This window comes from Platichthys flesus, chromosome 16 (genome assembly GCF_949316205.1).
Source record: "Platichthys flesus chromosome 16, fPlaFle2.1, whole genome shotgun sequence".
Taxonomy (NCBI): domain Eukaryota; kingdom Metazoa; phylum Chordata; class Actinopteri; order Pleuronectiformes; family Pleuronectidae; genus Platichthys; species Platichthys flesus.
The window spans coordinates 3,956,231-3,968,992 of record NC_084960.1 but is presented as its reverse complement, the minus strand read 5'-3'; the positions used below and the strand labels follow the sequence as shown (position 1 = coordinate 3,968,992).

Sequence of the window (12,762 nt, the reverse complement as noted above, 5' to 3'; positions counted from 1 at the left end):
GCCGTCGGGGGATGAGGAGTTCTTTGGTCGACTTTCTGTGGTTTGTCCGTTTTTATACCTCAACCCGAGAGCATGTTTTATCAGGACTCTGTCTGGTGGATTATCATGCACTTGTTTAAATCATCAGACTGCGGTAGACGTTGCTTTAAAGTTTTCATATGTGGTAATTTGCCCCGGTCATGAACCCTCCTTGTTCCTCCACTTCTCCTTTTAGTTCTGTATTTCTTTGTATTTCCCATGATGCTTTTAGACGAGCGTCAACAAGCCTGGATTCAGGTCAGGCTGCTGCACGTCTGCTCTACATCACTAAAATAGTGTGCGACCAGACATGACACCACAATGATGGTTTGACTCGATGGCGAATCTGTGCTCCGTCACTTAAACACTGATATAATATCAGCTTTTATATGTTTGAACTCTGATTCAAACACATTCAAGTTGATATTCAAGTGAACAAATACATTTTTGAACTTCACATTAAAGGAAGTTTGTCATTTTCAGATAATAAACAGATAATACACGACATATACAACCAAAGTATAAGCCAAAGTATCTTGATCAAAACCTTGTATAGGTGGCTGCATGGGTCATAATCCCACCTCCTCCTTGTTAATGGATGGGACATGAACCAAACAAAATAGTCAAAGTACACATCAAACAATGTTTTTGAAAATTTTGCTTCAATATTTGAAAGCCAGCAAACGTGAGATGTCAGGAAATGGGCAAAAACAACGTTGCTGGAGAGAAAGTTGTGGTTCACAAGAAGCATCCAGGACAAAGTGCACCACAACATTTTATCTGGACACATACAAGTTTAAGATTAAAAGTTTATCAAAGAAATCGTTTGTAACACTATAATTATGGAGCTTTAGAGCTGCTTGTGAGCAGATTTCCTTCGGACTGAGCTAGGCTAGCTGTTCCCACTACATCCAGTCTCGAAGCTAGGCTAAGTGGCGACAATTGCATATATTAGAGTGGCATCAATAGTCACATTTCACATTTCAGTATAAATTCCCCTTTTCTATGGATTCCTTCACATGTTGCCTCTGCTGAACAGAAAGAGTCAGAACACACGACCAGCAGCCGTATTTCTTGAAAGATTTATTCAAACAGGACAAATGGGCCAACGTTGTATGAGTGCCTATAGACGTTTCAGCCAGTTATTCAGTCAAAACTTTATTTAAATAGCATTTTTCGTACGCATGAAAATTCAGTTTGTCTCGAAAAGAAAACAACGACTCGTCTCGAGTTACAGAGTGACCTCAGATTGCCCAGTCTGCTTTTATATCTATAAAAAGCCCTTATATAAGCTGAGTAGTCAACAAATTTCACAGCAGACAAGTGGTACAGCATACATATATACACAAGTAGAACATAGCAATCCAAAGCAGCCTATTGCTGCCTGTTACAAATTATCATGAAACAACGCATGATTTAATTTTTTTTGTTATTTTTCCATTTTTGTTTGCAGATGCAAAAGCTGTACAAGAAATCACTGAATCTTCCTTCGGTCTTTCAGCAAACGTGTTGGCAAAGCACTTGGATACAATGCAATATCTTTTAACATTAAACACATGTATGCATGTTTACCATACGATGTAACTGAAACGATCGCAAGCTTCGAATGTATGACATCCTTTGGTGGGGAGGGAGGGGGAGTCAGGAGGAGGAGGGATGGGGGAGGAGGGGAGGCTGGAGTCAAAAATCGGGAAGCACTTTAAACTTCCCATCGGTCAAATTAACTTTTTTTTGTTTTTGTTTTGGACAGGAGATCAATCCTTTTAAAAAAAGAAAGAAAGAAAAAGAAAACACAGTACAAAAAAAAAACCCGACAGGAAACAAAGAAACTGAACCGTACACAATAATCTATATATTGCTAAGGATCATGGAGCCCAAGTATGTCTACCAGGTTGCATTCAGATAACCTGCGGTAGAATACTTGCATCGTTTCTTTAATATAGAGGAAGTTTAACAAACAACAGTCAGTTAGCTCGGAGAAGAGCCAGCGACGCCAGAGTCTGTTAGCAATCAGGAGAGATTGAGTAGACGCACTCTACGCTGACGACCCGAAACCGCCTCAGCAGGCCGGCGCTTTCGGGCCACGTCAGTTAGGTGTACTCAGTTTCCCCTGATTCAAGGCTTTTGGTCCCGTTTCATTACCACAAATCTGTGGACATTGTATGGAAGATATAATTAGTATTACACCTCGGTGGCTCCTTGTTTCCTGTGTGTGTGTGTGTGTGTGTGTGTGTTTTGTGCATGTAGTTCAAGTATGTACATCATCCATGACAGAGGCAAAACTGTGGCTCATCAGAGGCTTTTTTGTCCAGGCTTCACTTTGCCTGGAGGGAGTCAGAGGAGTCCATCCAGCATCGAAGGACAAAAACACATCCTGGGAAACCACCAAGCGGATTCCCAGCACATCGGCATGGCCCCTCTGATGCAGATCCACCAAAGAAGGATCAGCGACTCACAGAGCATGTTTCAACTCTGCCAGCCAGTCCAGAGCGACGTTGACAAACTGAAGAGTTGATAAAAAAAGTCTTTATCCGTGCTGGTCCTCGGACTCGGTTCCTCATCGACTGTAAATCCTGGTTCCAGTGCTGCCACTGTGTGTAACAACCCAGTTCTGTTTGTCACCAGTAGCTTTACGTCTCCACAGGTCAGCGTGTGTTCGAGGAGTCGGAGCGGCTCCCGGTTCAAAACCCAAACACAACAATAACTTTGAACTGTGCAAATCATATTAGAGACCAACTTTCCCCTTTCAGCTAAAGTCTCTTTGGGAAAGAGTTAGAAATCATCAGAGATATAGATCCAAGAATTTATGTTTTATTTTGACGACCCAGAGAAATGAATTAAAAAACAACCACTGCCATATCTGCTGTGTCCATGCAACACCATTCCTCTTTTCAGCCTCTCCATCATCTAAAGCCGTCTGCAGTCACTCCCCCAGTCTTTAGCTCATCAGCACATTCACTCCTGAACTCAGAGACAGAGACGTTCGGATAGTGTGAGGACGGCTGGGCGCTTATTGCTTTCCTGACGCATATTGCTTGTTTACTCGCTGTCGTTCCTCGCTTGTTCTCGACCTCTAATGCATTTCCAGTGATTAAGGAAAGACCCCAGAGAATAGTTTGGTCGGGGCTTTTAGAGGCCAGGAAGCTTTTGGTGTGAAGTGACCCACTGAGCGGGAAGCCACCTCACGGGGATTAGAGTCAAAGCGACGGTGCAACCTCCTGCAACACTGTACATCACATATTCTGCTCGGGCGCTGGCGCAGATGCGTTTGATGCATATTCACACCATGCATATCCCATTGATGCTTTTGTATTCATGATCCCCATTCTCCGCTGATCCCTTATTACAAAGGCGTGCCAGCAGCTCCGTGCACCAATCCAGCAGCTTGCTTAACAGGGTTTTCACATCTTGGAGAGGTAAAGTGGAGAAGCCTCCGCAGCAGCACGAACACGCATTATATTGCTAATTTATTCCCTCTCATTAAAGTTTTACTCTGTCGCTCACTTCATTTGCTTGTGTACATGCACGGCTCCATTAAATTGAGATGCAAATTGGGGAATTTGGCTGAATGACATTTCTGCTTGCAAGTAAAAAAAGATAGAGAGACAAGAGAGTAAGCTTGGTTCATATAAAGGTGACATGTTGGCACGGGGAAATCTCCAAGTGTGAATAATGGATCAAAAAGCATCTGGTCACTCATGTCCCAGGCTGCGTTCCTGTTTGTGTGTCTGTCTGTGTGTGTGTGTGTGTGTGAATCCTGCTCGAGTTTCTCTGAGTGATTTCATGTGTGTGAGCGCGACGGTGTAGCGGGGAAGGAAATCTGGAGGCTGCCATGCTGGGACTGACTCTGTCATTAATTATAGTCCCCGACACACTGACACACACAGACACACACGCACACACACACACACACACACACACACATGCTGAGAGGACCTAGTGAGATTTGCACAGAGCACTGGGTACCAAAAGCCAGACAAGTGCATCGTACCCATCGCTCAACCCTCTGCGGAGATGGATGCTTAGAGGGAGGTTGGGGGGGGCAGATGACAGTCTGTTAGGGAGCAAGTGAGAGAGAGAGAGAGAGAGAGAGAGAGAGAGAGAGAGAGAGAGAGAGAGAGAGAGACAGAGCGAGAGAGAGAAAGACAGAGCAAGAGAGAGAGGGATTGAGCGAGTAAGAACTGCTAAATAGTGTGTGACTGGTAAGCGCGACTGTTTGATTAGGTCCCACCACCTGTCTGATGGACTGCAGCATGTGCCAGGCATATGCACTGCGGCGTATCTGGTGTCCTCGTGATAACCAGAAGGTGAATGGAACCAGTGGGTCGGGTTCGATGCTGCTCTGCACGCCGGAGGTGAGACTCACGTGCTGCCGACGCAATGTGAAGGCTCAGAGGCAGAGAACTGAACTTCTGAACTGAAGCCATTCCATAATGAGAAGTTAAGAATGTAATATATTGCTCAGGTAATTACTAATTAGTCGTCAGCCACGGTTATTGCTTTCACAAGTCGTTACGCTACTTGTGTTTCTCAGCCCAGCTCCGGCTAAATTGCCTTTAAAGAGGGAATCCAGGATATTTCAGGTTTATTTCCCATAAATGTGGCTTTTTTTGGACTCCCTCTTAGAAATGGGGGGGGGGGGGGGGGGCAAGAAGTCATGCACAACAACATACAGTGCAGAATGAAAAATAATGGGAATCTTTACAAATAAGCATTATCTACATGGGGACACTAATGGCTGACCCTAATCACCTGCATATTCTACATGCAATAGCAGATCCACACCAACAAGGAGCTAAATCGATCAGAAGAGCACAGAGGTAGACACGGAAAGGAAATTGTGCTGTTGTGTGAAACACTGGTGTGTTGCTGTGGTCTGTGGGGGTGAACCCTGACACTAGTGGGCGCTGTGGACAAATCTACTGGAAGCACATTCTAGAAGGAGAAAGCAGGAAATGTTGAATACATCCATTCATTATCTAAACTACTTTTTGTTTGAGGGTCTCGGGGGGGGGTTCACCCTGGACGGGTCACCAGCATATCACAAGGTCGACACACAGAGATACACAATCATTCAAATCCACACCTACATCCAATTTAGAGTCTCCAGTCAACCTAACCCCAACATGCATGTCTTTGGACTGTGGGAGGAGGATGGAGAAACCCAGGATTCGAACCAGGAACCCTTCTTGCAATGTGAGGTTTACAGAGATTTGACACTCAACTTCTAGTCCCTTATATTCCTCAGTATGAAAACATGATCACATTACTGCAATGCGTTGAAAAGAGTCAATGAATTATTTATTATTAGTCCTGAATAAAAAAAAAAGAACTTAGTCCGATTCCATCCTGGAACAAGCTGAATCTGAAGGACTCACTTCAGCACCTGCTCTCTGTTTGCTGTCCTCGTTGTGTGTGTGTGTGTGTGTGTGTGTGGGGGGGGGCTCTTCATTAACAGAGTGGAGTAAATTGCAGAGCAGTGACGAGTGGTTTCATCCTCTCCGATAATGTGAGAGCGTCGCAGCAGACCCACACATACATCGCACAGCTGTGTGTAGCAGCGGCCATAGAGGGAAAACAGTGTCACCCGAACGCACAGCTGCTTTTCTCTCCCTACACACAGACACACAAACCGCTGGGGGTTATTCATCAGCAACTCATTATGAAATCATTTCTTTGCAAACAAATGACGCTGCTGCCAGAAAGCATTGAAGTGGATGTCGGAGGAGGAGGAGGAGGAGGAGGAGGAGGAGGAGGAGGAGGAGGTGCACGATATATATTCACATATCGTGAGTTCACCTCCCGGGAGAAGGAAGTGTCTGTACCAGCGCTGACATTTCTCCCCACACAAACAAAGTCTAATTTGTGGAACTCAGTGTGCGGCAGCGGGACAGGCAGGGAGAGAATGTGCTGACTTTAGAACGACCTTTCTGGATCCAGGGGCTCTTGTGCCCTCGCTCCTCCAGGCGCTGACACCTCGTCCTGGGGTTTTCTCCTCTGGAGGTAAACATCCACAGCACCACAAGAGACGGTGGCTGGAATTAGCTGCTCAACAAACCGCTGCGACAAGGGAGAGACAAGCGTGTGTGTCTGTTTGTGTGCGTCAGTGGTCTCTGGGACGCTTGGAACCTTCTGTAATTGTTGACGTGTTGTGTTGTTGTGTGTGTGCGTGTGTGTGTGTGTGCAGATCATCCTCATCTCATCTGCTGCCCCCAGTGGCATTGTCTGAGCTGATTGGAGGCCCGAGTCTGAGGGGCCTTTGCTGACAGCCTCGGAGTCTTGGAGGTTAGTTTGAGGAGTAAACAGTGTGTCTGAACACGTGTGTGTGTGGTGTCATTGAGTTGCAGGGGAGAGGGGGGGGGGGGGGGGGGGAGGACAGAGCTGTGCCAACACACTCAGAGGCCACTCAATTATTCAGAAGAGCCGTCGGGTTCAAAGAATCACAACCCGCCACCTTCACAGCTTCTCTGCTGCTGCTGCTGCTGCTCGACCCACTGGTCTTAAAAAGTACAACAGATATCACTCACGTCATTATTAGTATTGTCAACAATAACGAGGAAAAAAAACTTCCAGATACGATATTTCTCGCCCTCGTCTCGCCGGCTGGGCTTCGGATATAAAAGATATCTGCAGATTTCCCTTACAAACGCCGCTTGGTTTCTTTTGTCTGCCCTGCGATTCGCCCGTTTCGCCCCCGGGTTCAGACAGTGACCTCTGTCTTGCTGTTGGTGGCCAGTCCCTTGTGCTTGGGGTTCATGCGCGGCGAGTGGCCGTAGCCCAGCGGCTGCGAGAAGAGCTCGGGCAGCGTCTCGATGCTGAACTGCCTCTTGTTGGAGTAGGCCTGGCGCCGGCTGTTCTGCTGGTGCAGCGGCTGATGCTGCAGCTGCTGCAGCTGCTGGATGGGGTGGTGCTGATGCTGATGCTGGTGCTGATGCTGGTGCTGATGCTGATGCTGCTGCTGAAGCTGGTGCTGATGCTGATGCTGGTGCTGGTGCTGCTGCCCCTGGAGCACCATGTGGGTGGCCACCGGGTGGGGGGCGTGGCTCTTACTGGGGTCCCACACTTTGAAGGCGGAGCTGGAGGTGAGCGGATGCGTGTTGGTCTTGGCGATCTTGGGCTTGGGGATTTGAGAGGTGTTGATGGTGATGGCCAGTGGCGCGTGGATGTCGGGCGGCGGGAGGAAGGGCTTGTCCTTGGGATGGAAGTTGATTGGCTGGAAAGTGGGAGGGGACTGGCGGTGGGTGTAGTCCACCATCGGGTAGCTCTTGTAGTAGTCTCTCGGGGTCGTGTCTGGGTGAAGGGCAGAGGGACGGGGGGGGGGGGGGAGGGGATGACAGAGACATGGTTAATTTACAATGAGACAATTATTGATTAAAGCATCAGTGGTGAATGTGGATGTGAAACTAATCACGATATAATGATGATAACGATTTTTTAGAATGTTTGTCAGTTAGCAGGATTACACAAACTCTACTGGACGGATCCAGGAATCTTTAACATCGTGAAACAGGACGTTTAACAACTTTTTCACAGATTTCTCATAACACAAGAATATTGAGGGGACAGATCTCTGAGTGTTGCAGATCTGTTGGGTTTAGGTGGAGGTTTGTGACAATTCTAGTTTTTTAATTTAACTTTTGACCCAACATCTACACGTTTCATATTTATCCATATATATTTAACAGCCAATGAGCATTTGTGTGTGTGTGTGTGTGTGTGTGTGTGTGTGTGTGCGTGTCAACCAGGATGTGAGGTGGACCACATTGAGTAAATCGGCAGCTGAAATGTCTCTAGTGTTATAAATATCAACAGCACCAAGAAGAAAACATTCAGGAAAATAAGAGGAGAAACAGTTTGTGTGTGTTTGTGTGTGTCTGTGTTTGTGTGTGTGTGTGTGTGTTTTTTATGTGTGTCTGTGTCTGTGTTTGTGAAAGTGTGTCGGGCAAATCGGGAGATTTGTAGGGAGTAAAAATAGAGCATGTCGAGTCAGATTAGCCCGAGCTCCCTGAGTGGAACTCGACTCTGTTGCACGGTCATAACCACTGCCCCCCCCCCCACACACCCACACACACACACACACACAATTGCCCGAAAGACACTAACAACCTTGTTTGCGTGGGCCCCATATTTTTTTCTTCCTGGAGAGAAACTGCGTCACAGTTCATCTTCATCTGAGACGACGATATCTTTCAATATCTCCATAACGAACCAGGACACAGCCGCTATCAGGCCGCATTGTGTTGTAACGACAGTGTGACAAATTGTGTGTGTGTGTATGCGTGTAACTGATCTTATCATTATTGCAATCCAAACAGGAACATAATAGGGTTGTGTCAATAGTCTGGTGTGAGGATGAATGACCAGCGTAGTTTAATCCGTTGTAATAAATGTCGATCGCTGCTAGTGGCTGTTTATTCGTGAATGTGTGTGTCTGAGTGGTTGTGTGATTTCCGTGATTATGAAACATAAATGCAACAATCTGCACTTGACGGCCTGTTTGGGTCGATGTCTGTTTGCACCTCTCCACTGCTCCAGCTTCGAGTTGCATGAATTCAAACTCTTACATGTTCCCAAACACTCCCTTTCCACATCATCAAATCTAGATACACTGACACGTCTTATATTTGTGTTTCCAGAAAACACCTGAAGGAGAAGTCTCACATTCACACGTGTATAAAAGCGTCCAGCGTCCTCACACTCTGGTAATTGCTTATTGAACCTTTCGTTGTGTTACTCCGAGGCACCTCAGCAGCAGCCGTCGAGGAAGGAGACAGAGTTGCTGGTAATCTCTCTCTCCCTCTGTAACACCCGCCTCACGCTAGTCCGAGGATTTAGCCGGGGCCAACAATCAAAACTAACACAAAGTCTATTGTGCGAACAATTGCCGTCGATCACAAAGTCTATTTTAGGAGAAACATTTATTCTGGGGGGGAGCAATAAAGTCTCACAATATCGGTGAGAAGGAGAACGAGTGGAATGAACAGAAGAAACTGCTTTGCTTTCATTTACAATAAATGTATCTTGTATTTAAATTTTGCAAGATAGAAGCGAGTTGAGGATTAGTGAGTATTTGTGTGTCTGCAGTTCCATATGTTTGCGTGCGATGCATGTGTGTGCAGCTCCGTGCAACAAAGAACAAATTTACATACGTTCTTCACACAGTGAAGTGCTTCACATGCTTTTGGCAGCTCTCCTCTGCTGCCTGTTTGTCGCAGTGACACGTGGACACTCGGTCAACGTCAGCTGTGTCGCAGCAGTTACACACGTTGTGTTTACTTTACCAGCTTTTGGATTTGAAGTGCATGAAATTATCAAATATTGTTGTGGACGCTGCGGCTGAAGCGACAGTAAAGCGACCGACTTTGACGGTGAGTTGGTCTGAATCTCTTGTCAAAGGCGAATCTGGGGCGCAACAATGAATTAAACACACAATCTGGTCCCACAACAACTGCTGTTGCCGTCCAGTGGAGTGTTTCCACGCAGGTTGCCAGCAGGAGCACCTGACAGCCGAGTCCTCTGTGACGGTATCATGTGCCTTCCCCTCCGCTTCACACACGCTCCATCTGCTCCTTCTCTCTTTCTCTCCTTCTCTCCCTCCCTCTCCTTTTCCATTCTTTCCTGGTGTGTTGCACTTTTTTTCGTGCTCTCCAACAACATCAGCTCTTGTTTTCTTTGGAGCCACAGCCTGAAGCGAGGCCCGTGGGCCCAATCTGGGCCACCGCATTATAACTGCATAAGCTGAGTTTGACAACATATTCTGTTTAGTCTATTTTTAATGCCATTTGATTAAGTTAAAGCAGATTTGCTGGGGGAACCTGCTCAGTATAAAGATGTCAACACACATCACAATGAAATGAGAATTAATATGTAATTATATCCGGAGTAATCTATTGTTTCTTGTTCTTTTGGGAATGTGGCCCTTCATAACTTTGAAAACCTCTGGTTACAATTAACAAGGTTTTTATGGACTTTCGTGACCAGTGTTAATGTGCACCATTAGCCACTTGATCACTTGCCTTTATCAGTGTTTGACAGGGTTTCTTAAAACCATGATGAATGGAATTTAACACCTGTTTTAAATATTACATATGTAAAGGAATATCCCAGAATTACTTACGATTCCTCCTAATTGAAGATAAGTGGAAAGAACCCAGAAGAGAATAAGCCTTGATACTAAGACTATACTTAAGAATGTTTAAGGCCTAAAATTCAGCTTATTACATTTTTAAACAGGCGGCAGAAACCCTGGTTTGCCCGTGTGTTTGATGCCGGTGTCTTCTCACCGCTTGTTCAATAATGCAATGCAGCCATATGATATCTTACAGTGAATGAAATATTTAAACCCCAGAAGCCGAGCTCTTATAGGTTAAACCGTTACATAAGAACGCCCCGCAGCACTTGATGCACATTCTCACGTCATGTACACTGATTTGTACTTTGGAGACTTCTGTGGATCCTGAATGATGCAGGGCAGCACATCATCTTGTAGTGAGATGTATCATATCTATATTTTGGAGTAAAGGTGCCGTAGAAGAATTCCCAAACAGCAGAACTTCAAGAACCACACCGCTCTGCTTCACCTCATTAGTCTGGACGGGTTCTCCACTGATCACTGGCTGTAGAGGAACCTCACTCTGAAGTCCTCAACATCAAACCTTGAACCTGAGAAGGTTGGAGGAGAGCCTTCATCTTCAAAGGATTTGAGATCGCTCCAATTCACGACATCTTGCCAAACTTATTTCACCGATTCACTGACCTGAAAATCTTTATAATTAAATAAATATGTCTGAAGTGAGGCTGCTGCATTTTTATATAAATCTATTTTGGTCTAAACGATGAAGCTTGTGAAGATGTGTAGCAAAGATTGAACATTATTTAATTCACCCGACATTGTTTTCAGAAGTTTCATCAGATCATTGTATTTTAATGAAAGACTTGATGCAGCAGCGACAGCAAAGACACATCTAATTAATTAAACCCTCAAGAAGTGGAAAAGTTATTTTTTCTCCATAAAACAAATTCAAACCTCATCCACGTCTGAGCTGTTTCCATGACAATATCATGTATTTTAAGATGTTGTTTACTTATAAGCTCAAATAAAGAGATTATGTATATAACCTTTTATAAATTGTGAATATTAATGAATATCCGAGCAGTTATTTCCAAAGTATCTCCAATATAGCTCAATCTGTTCATTAGATTGCTTCATTAGATTTTAATTAAAGACTTGAAGCTTCCTTGGACCAGAACCTGGAGTCCTATCGTCCTTTCACACCCTTTCTGAAAAAATCAAATCCCTCCACCTTCTGTCTCATGTCGTGTTCCCTGACGCTCACTGAAGAACAACTTTGGCTGAGTTCCATGAATCACATTTTACCTTCAGTTAAAAACAGCTCCAAGTTCAAACAACACCCAAATGAACACAAGGTTAATAAATGAAAACTAAACTTAAGAATTTATGGGGACGTCTCTGTGGTTCTTCCTCGTCTCGCTCTCAGATTCTGTTTGTTGTCTGGCATCCAACTCTCTCTGACCTTTAACATCTCAACCCCAGAATCTCCCACTGCTCCTCCACCTGTCCTCCTTCCAGCACTTCATCTCAGACAGATATCTCACAGCTGTAACATCGGGCACATCTGGAGTTCCCCGACCTCCAAATTCTGATTTGCCTTTCCTCTTTTTTTTAAATCATTTTTGTGTTAACTTCCTCCTATCCCCCATTTAATCTCTTGTCCGTATGAGAAAACAAAGACATTTCTCTGAGTGGCAACGTGTTCAAGATTTCAAAGCAGCTGCCTGCTGGTCCAGGTACCTGCGGTTTCATCCCGGCAAATAATCGGCAGCCTCATCCAAGCTGCGGTGTGTCCTAGCCATGACTTTGTCCACACACCAGGTTCTCTGGACCCAGAAGCTTGTTTATTCACCAACAGTCACAGATTTGACGTCGAGGACATTTCTGTTTCTGTTGATACACGCGTTGACCAATCGTGAGTCAGTCTCAGCTGTCGATCATGACATTATGCCTGATTTTTCTAGCTTCAAATAACTAATAGAAAAATAAACTTCTTTCAGGAAAATGTATTTGACTTGTACTTTGACTTTTCAGTTTGTTCCGTGTCCCATCCACTAACATGGAGGAGGTAACCTACGCCTGTGTGTGTGCGATAGTTACAGAGAAACCAAAACAAAGCAGATACCAAACAGAGGACGAGTCCATGGCCTGTGTATCATCGCTCAGAGGCAGGGATGAGTAGATGTGGAGTGAGGAGGGTGAGGAGGGTGAGGAGGGTGAGGAGGGTGAGGAGGGAGCGTGGCACCTCGGTGTGTGAGAGATTTGTTAGTTTCGAGTGTTTGGCCGACGCTCGTTGTTCAGCGGCTGCAGAGACGCTGCTGCGGCAGTCGCTCTTTGTTTCTCACTCACTGAGCAGAATAATGAAATGAGCTCCTCTCCTCCACTCGTCTCTTTTTCAGATCGTTCCCTTTGCTCAATTTGCAAACGTCAGCTACTCTCCACATTCTCTCATCGGAAATTCTTCTCTCTTCTCTAATATATCTTTTTTGGTGATCACAGTTTTATTTATTTTTGTATATTTTCAGACAATAAATTTAGGTTTTAGTTCACGGTCATTATCACTTTTAGTTTCTGACTCTAAAAACATGAATTTTCACAAAAATAAACAATATTGCTGGAGATTTTGGTGATAAATGATATATTTTACTTTAAATTAATAAAATATAAACTAT

The 12,762-nt window shown here is 44.9% G+C and overlaps 1 protein-coding gene across 1 annotated transcript in view; it reads right to left on the bottom strand.

Moving 5' to 3' along the window:
- Positions 1-6,497: 6,497 nt before the first annotated feature.
- LOC133970942 (protein shisa-8) overlaps positions 6,498-12,762 on the bottom strand; it is a 66,948-nt gene continuing 60,683 nt past the window's right edge. The window contains exon 4 of the mRNA XM_062408102.1: positions 6,498-7,308. Coding sequence (XP_062264086.1) covers positions 6,719-7,308 — 590 coding nt within the window. The 3' untranslated portion in view covers positions 6,498-6,718. The remainder of the gene's footprint in view (positions 7,309-12,762) is intronic.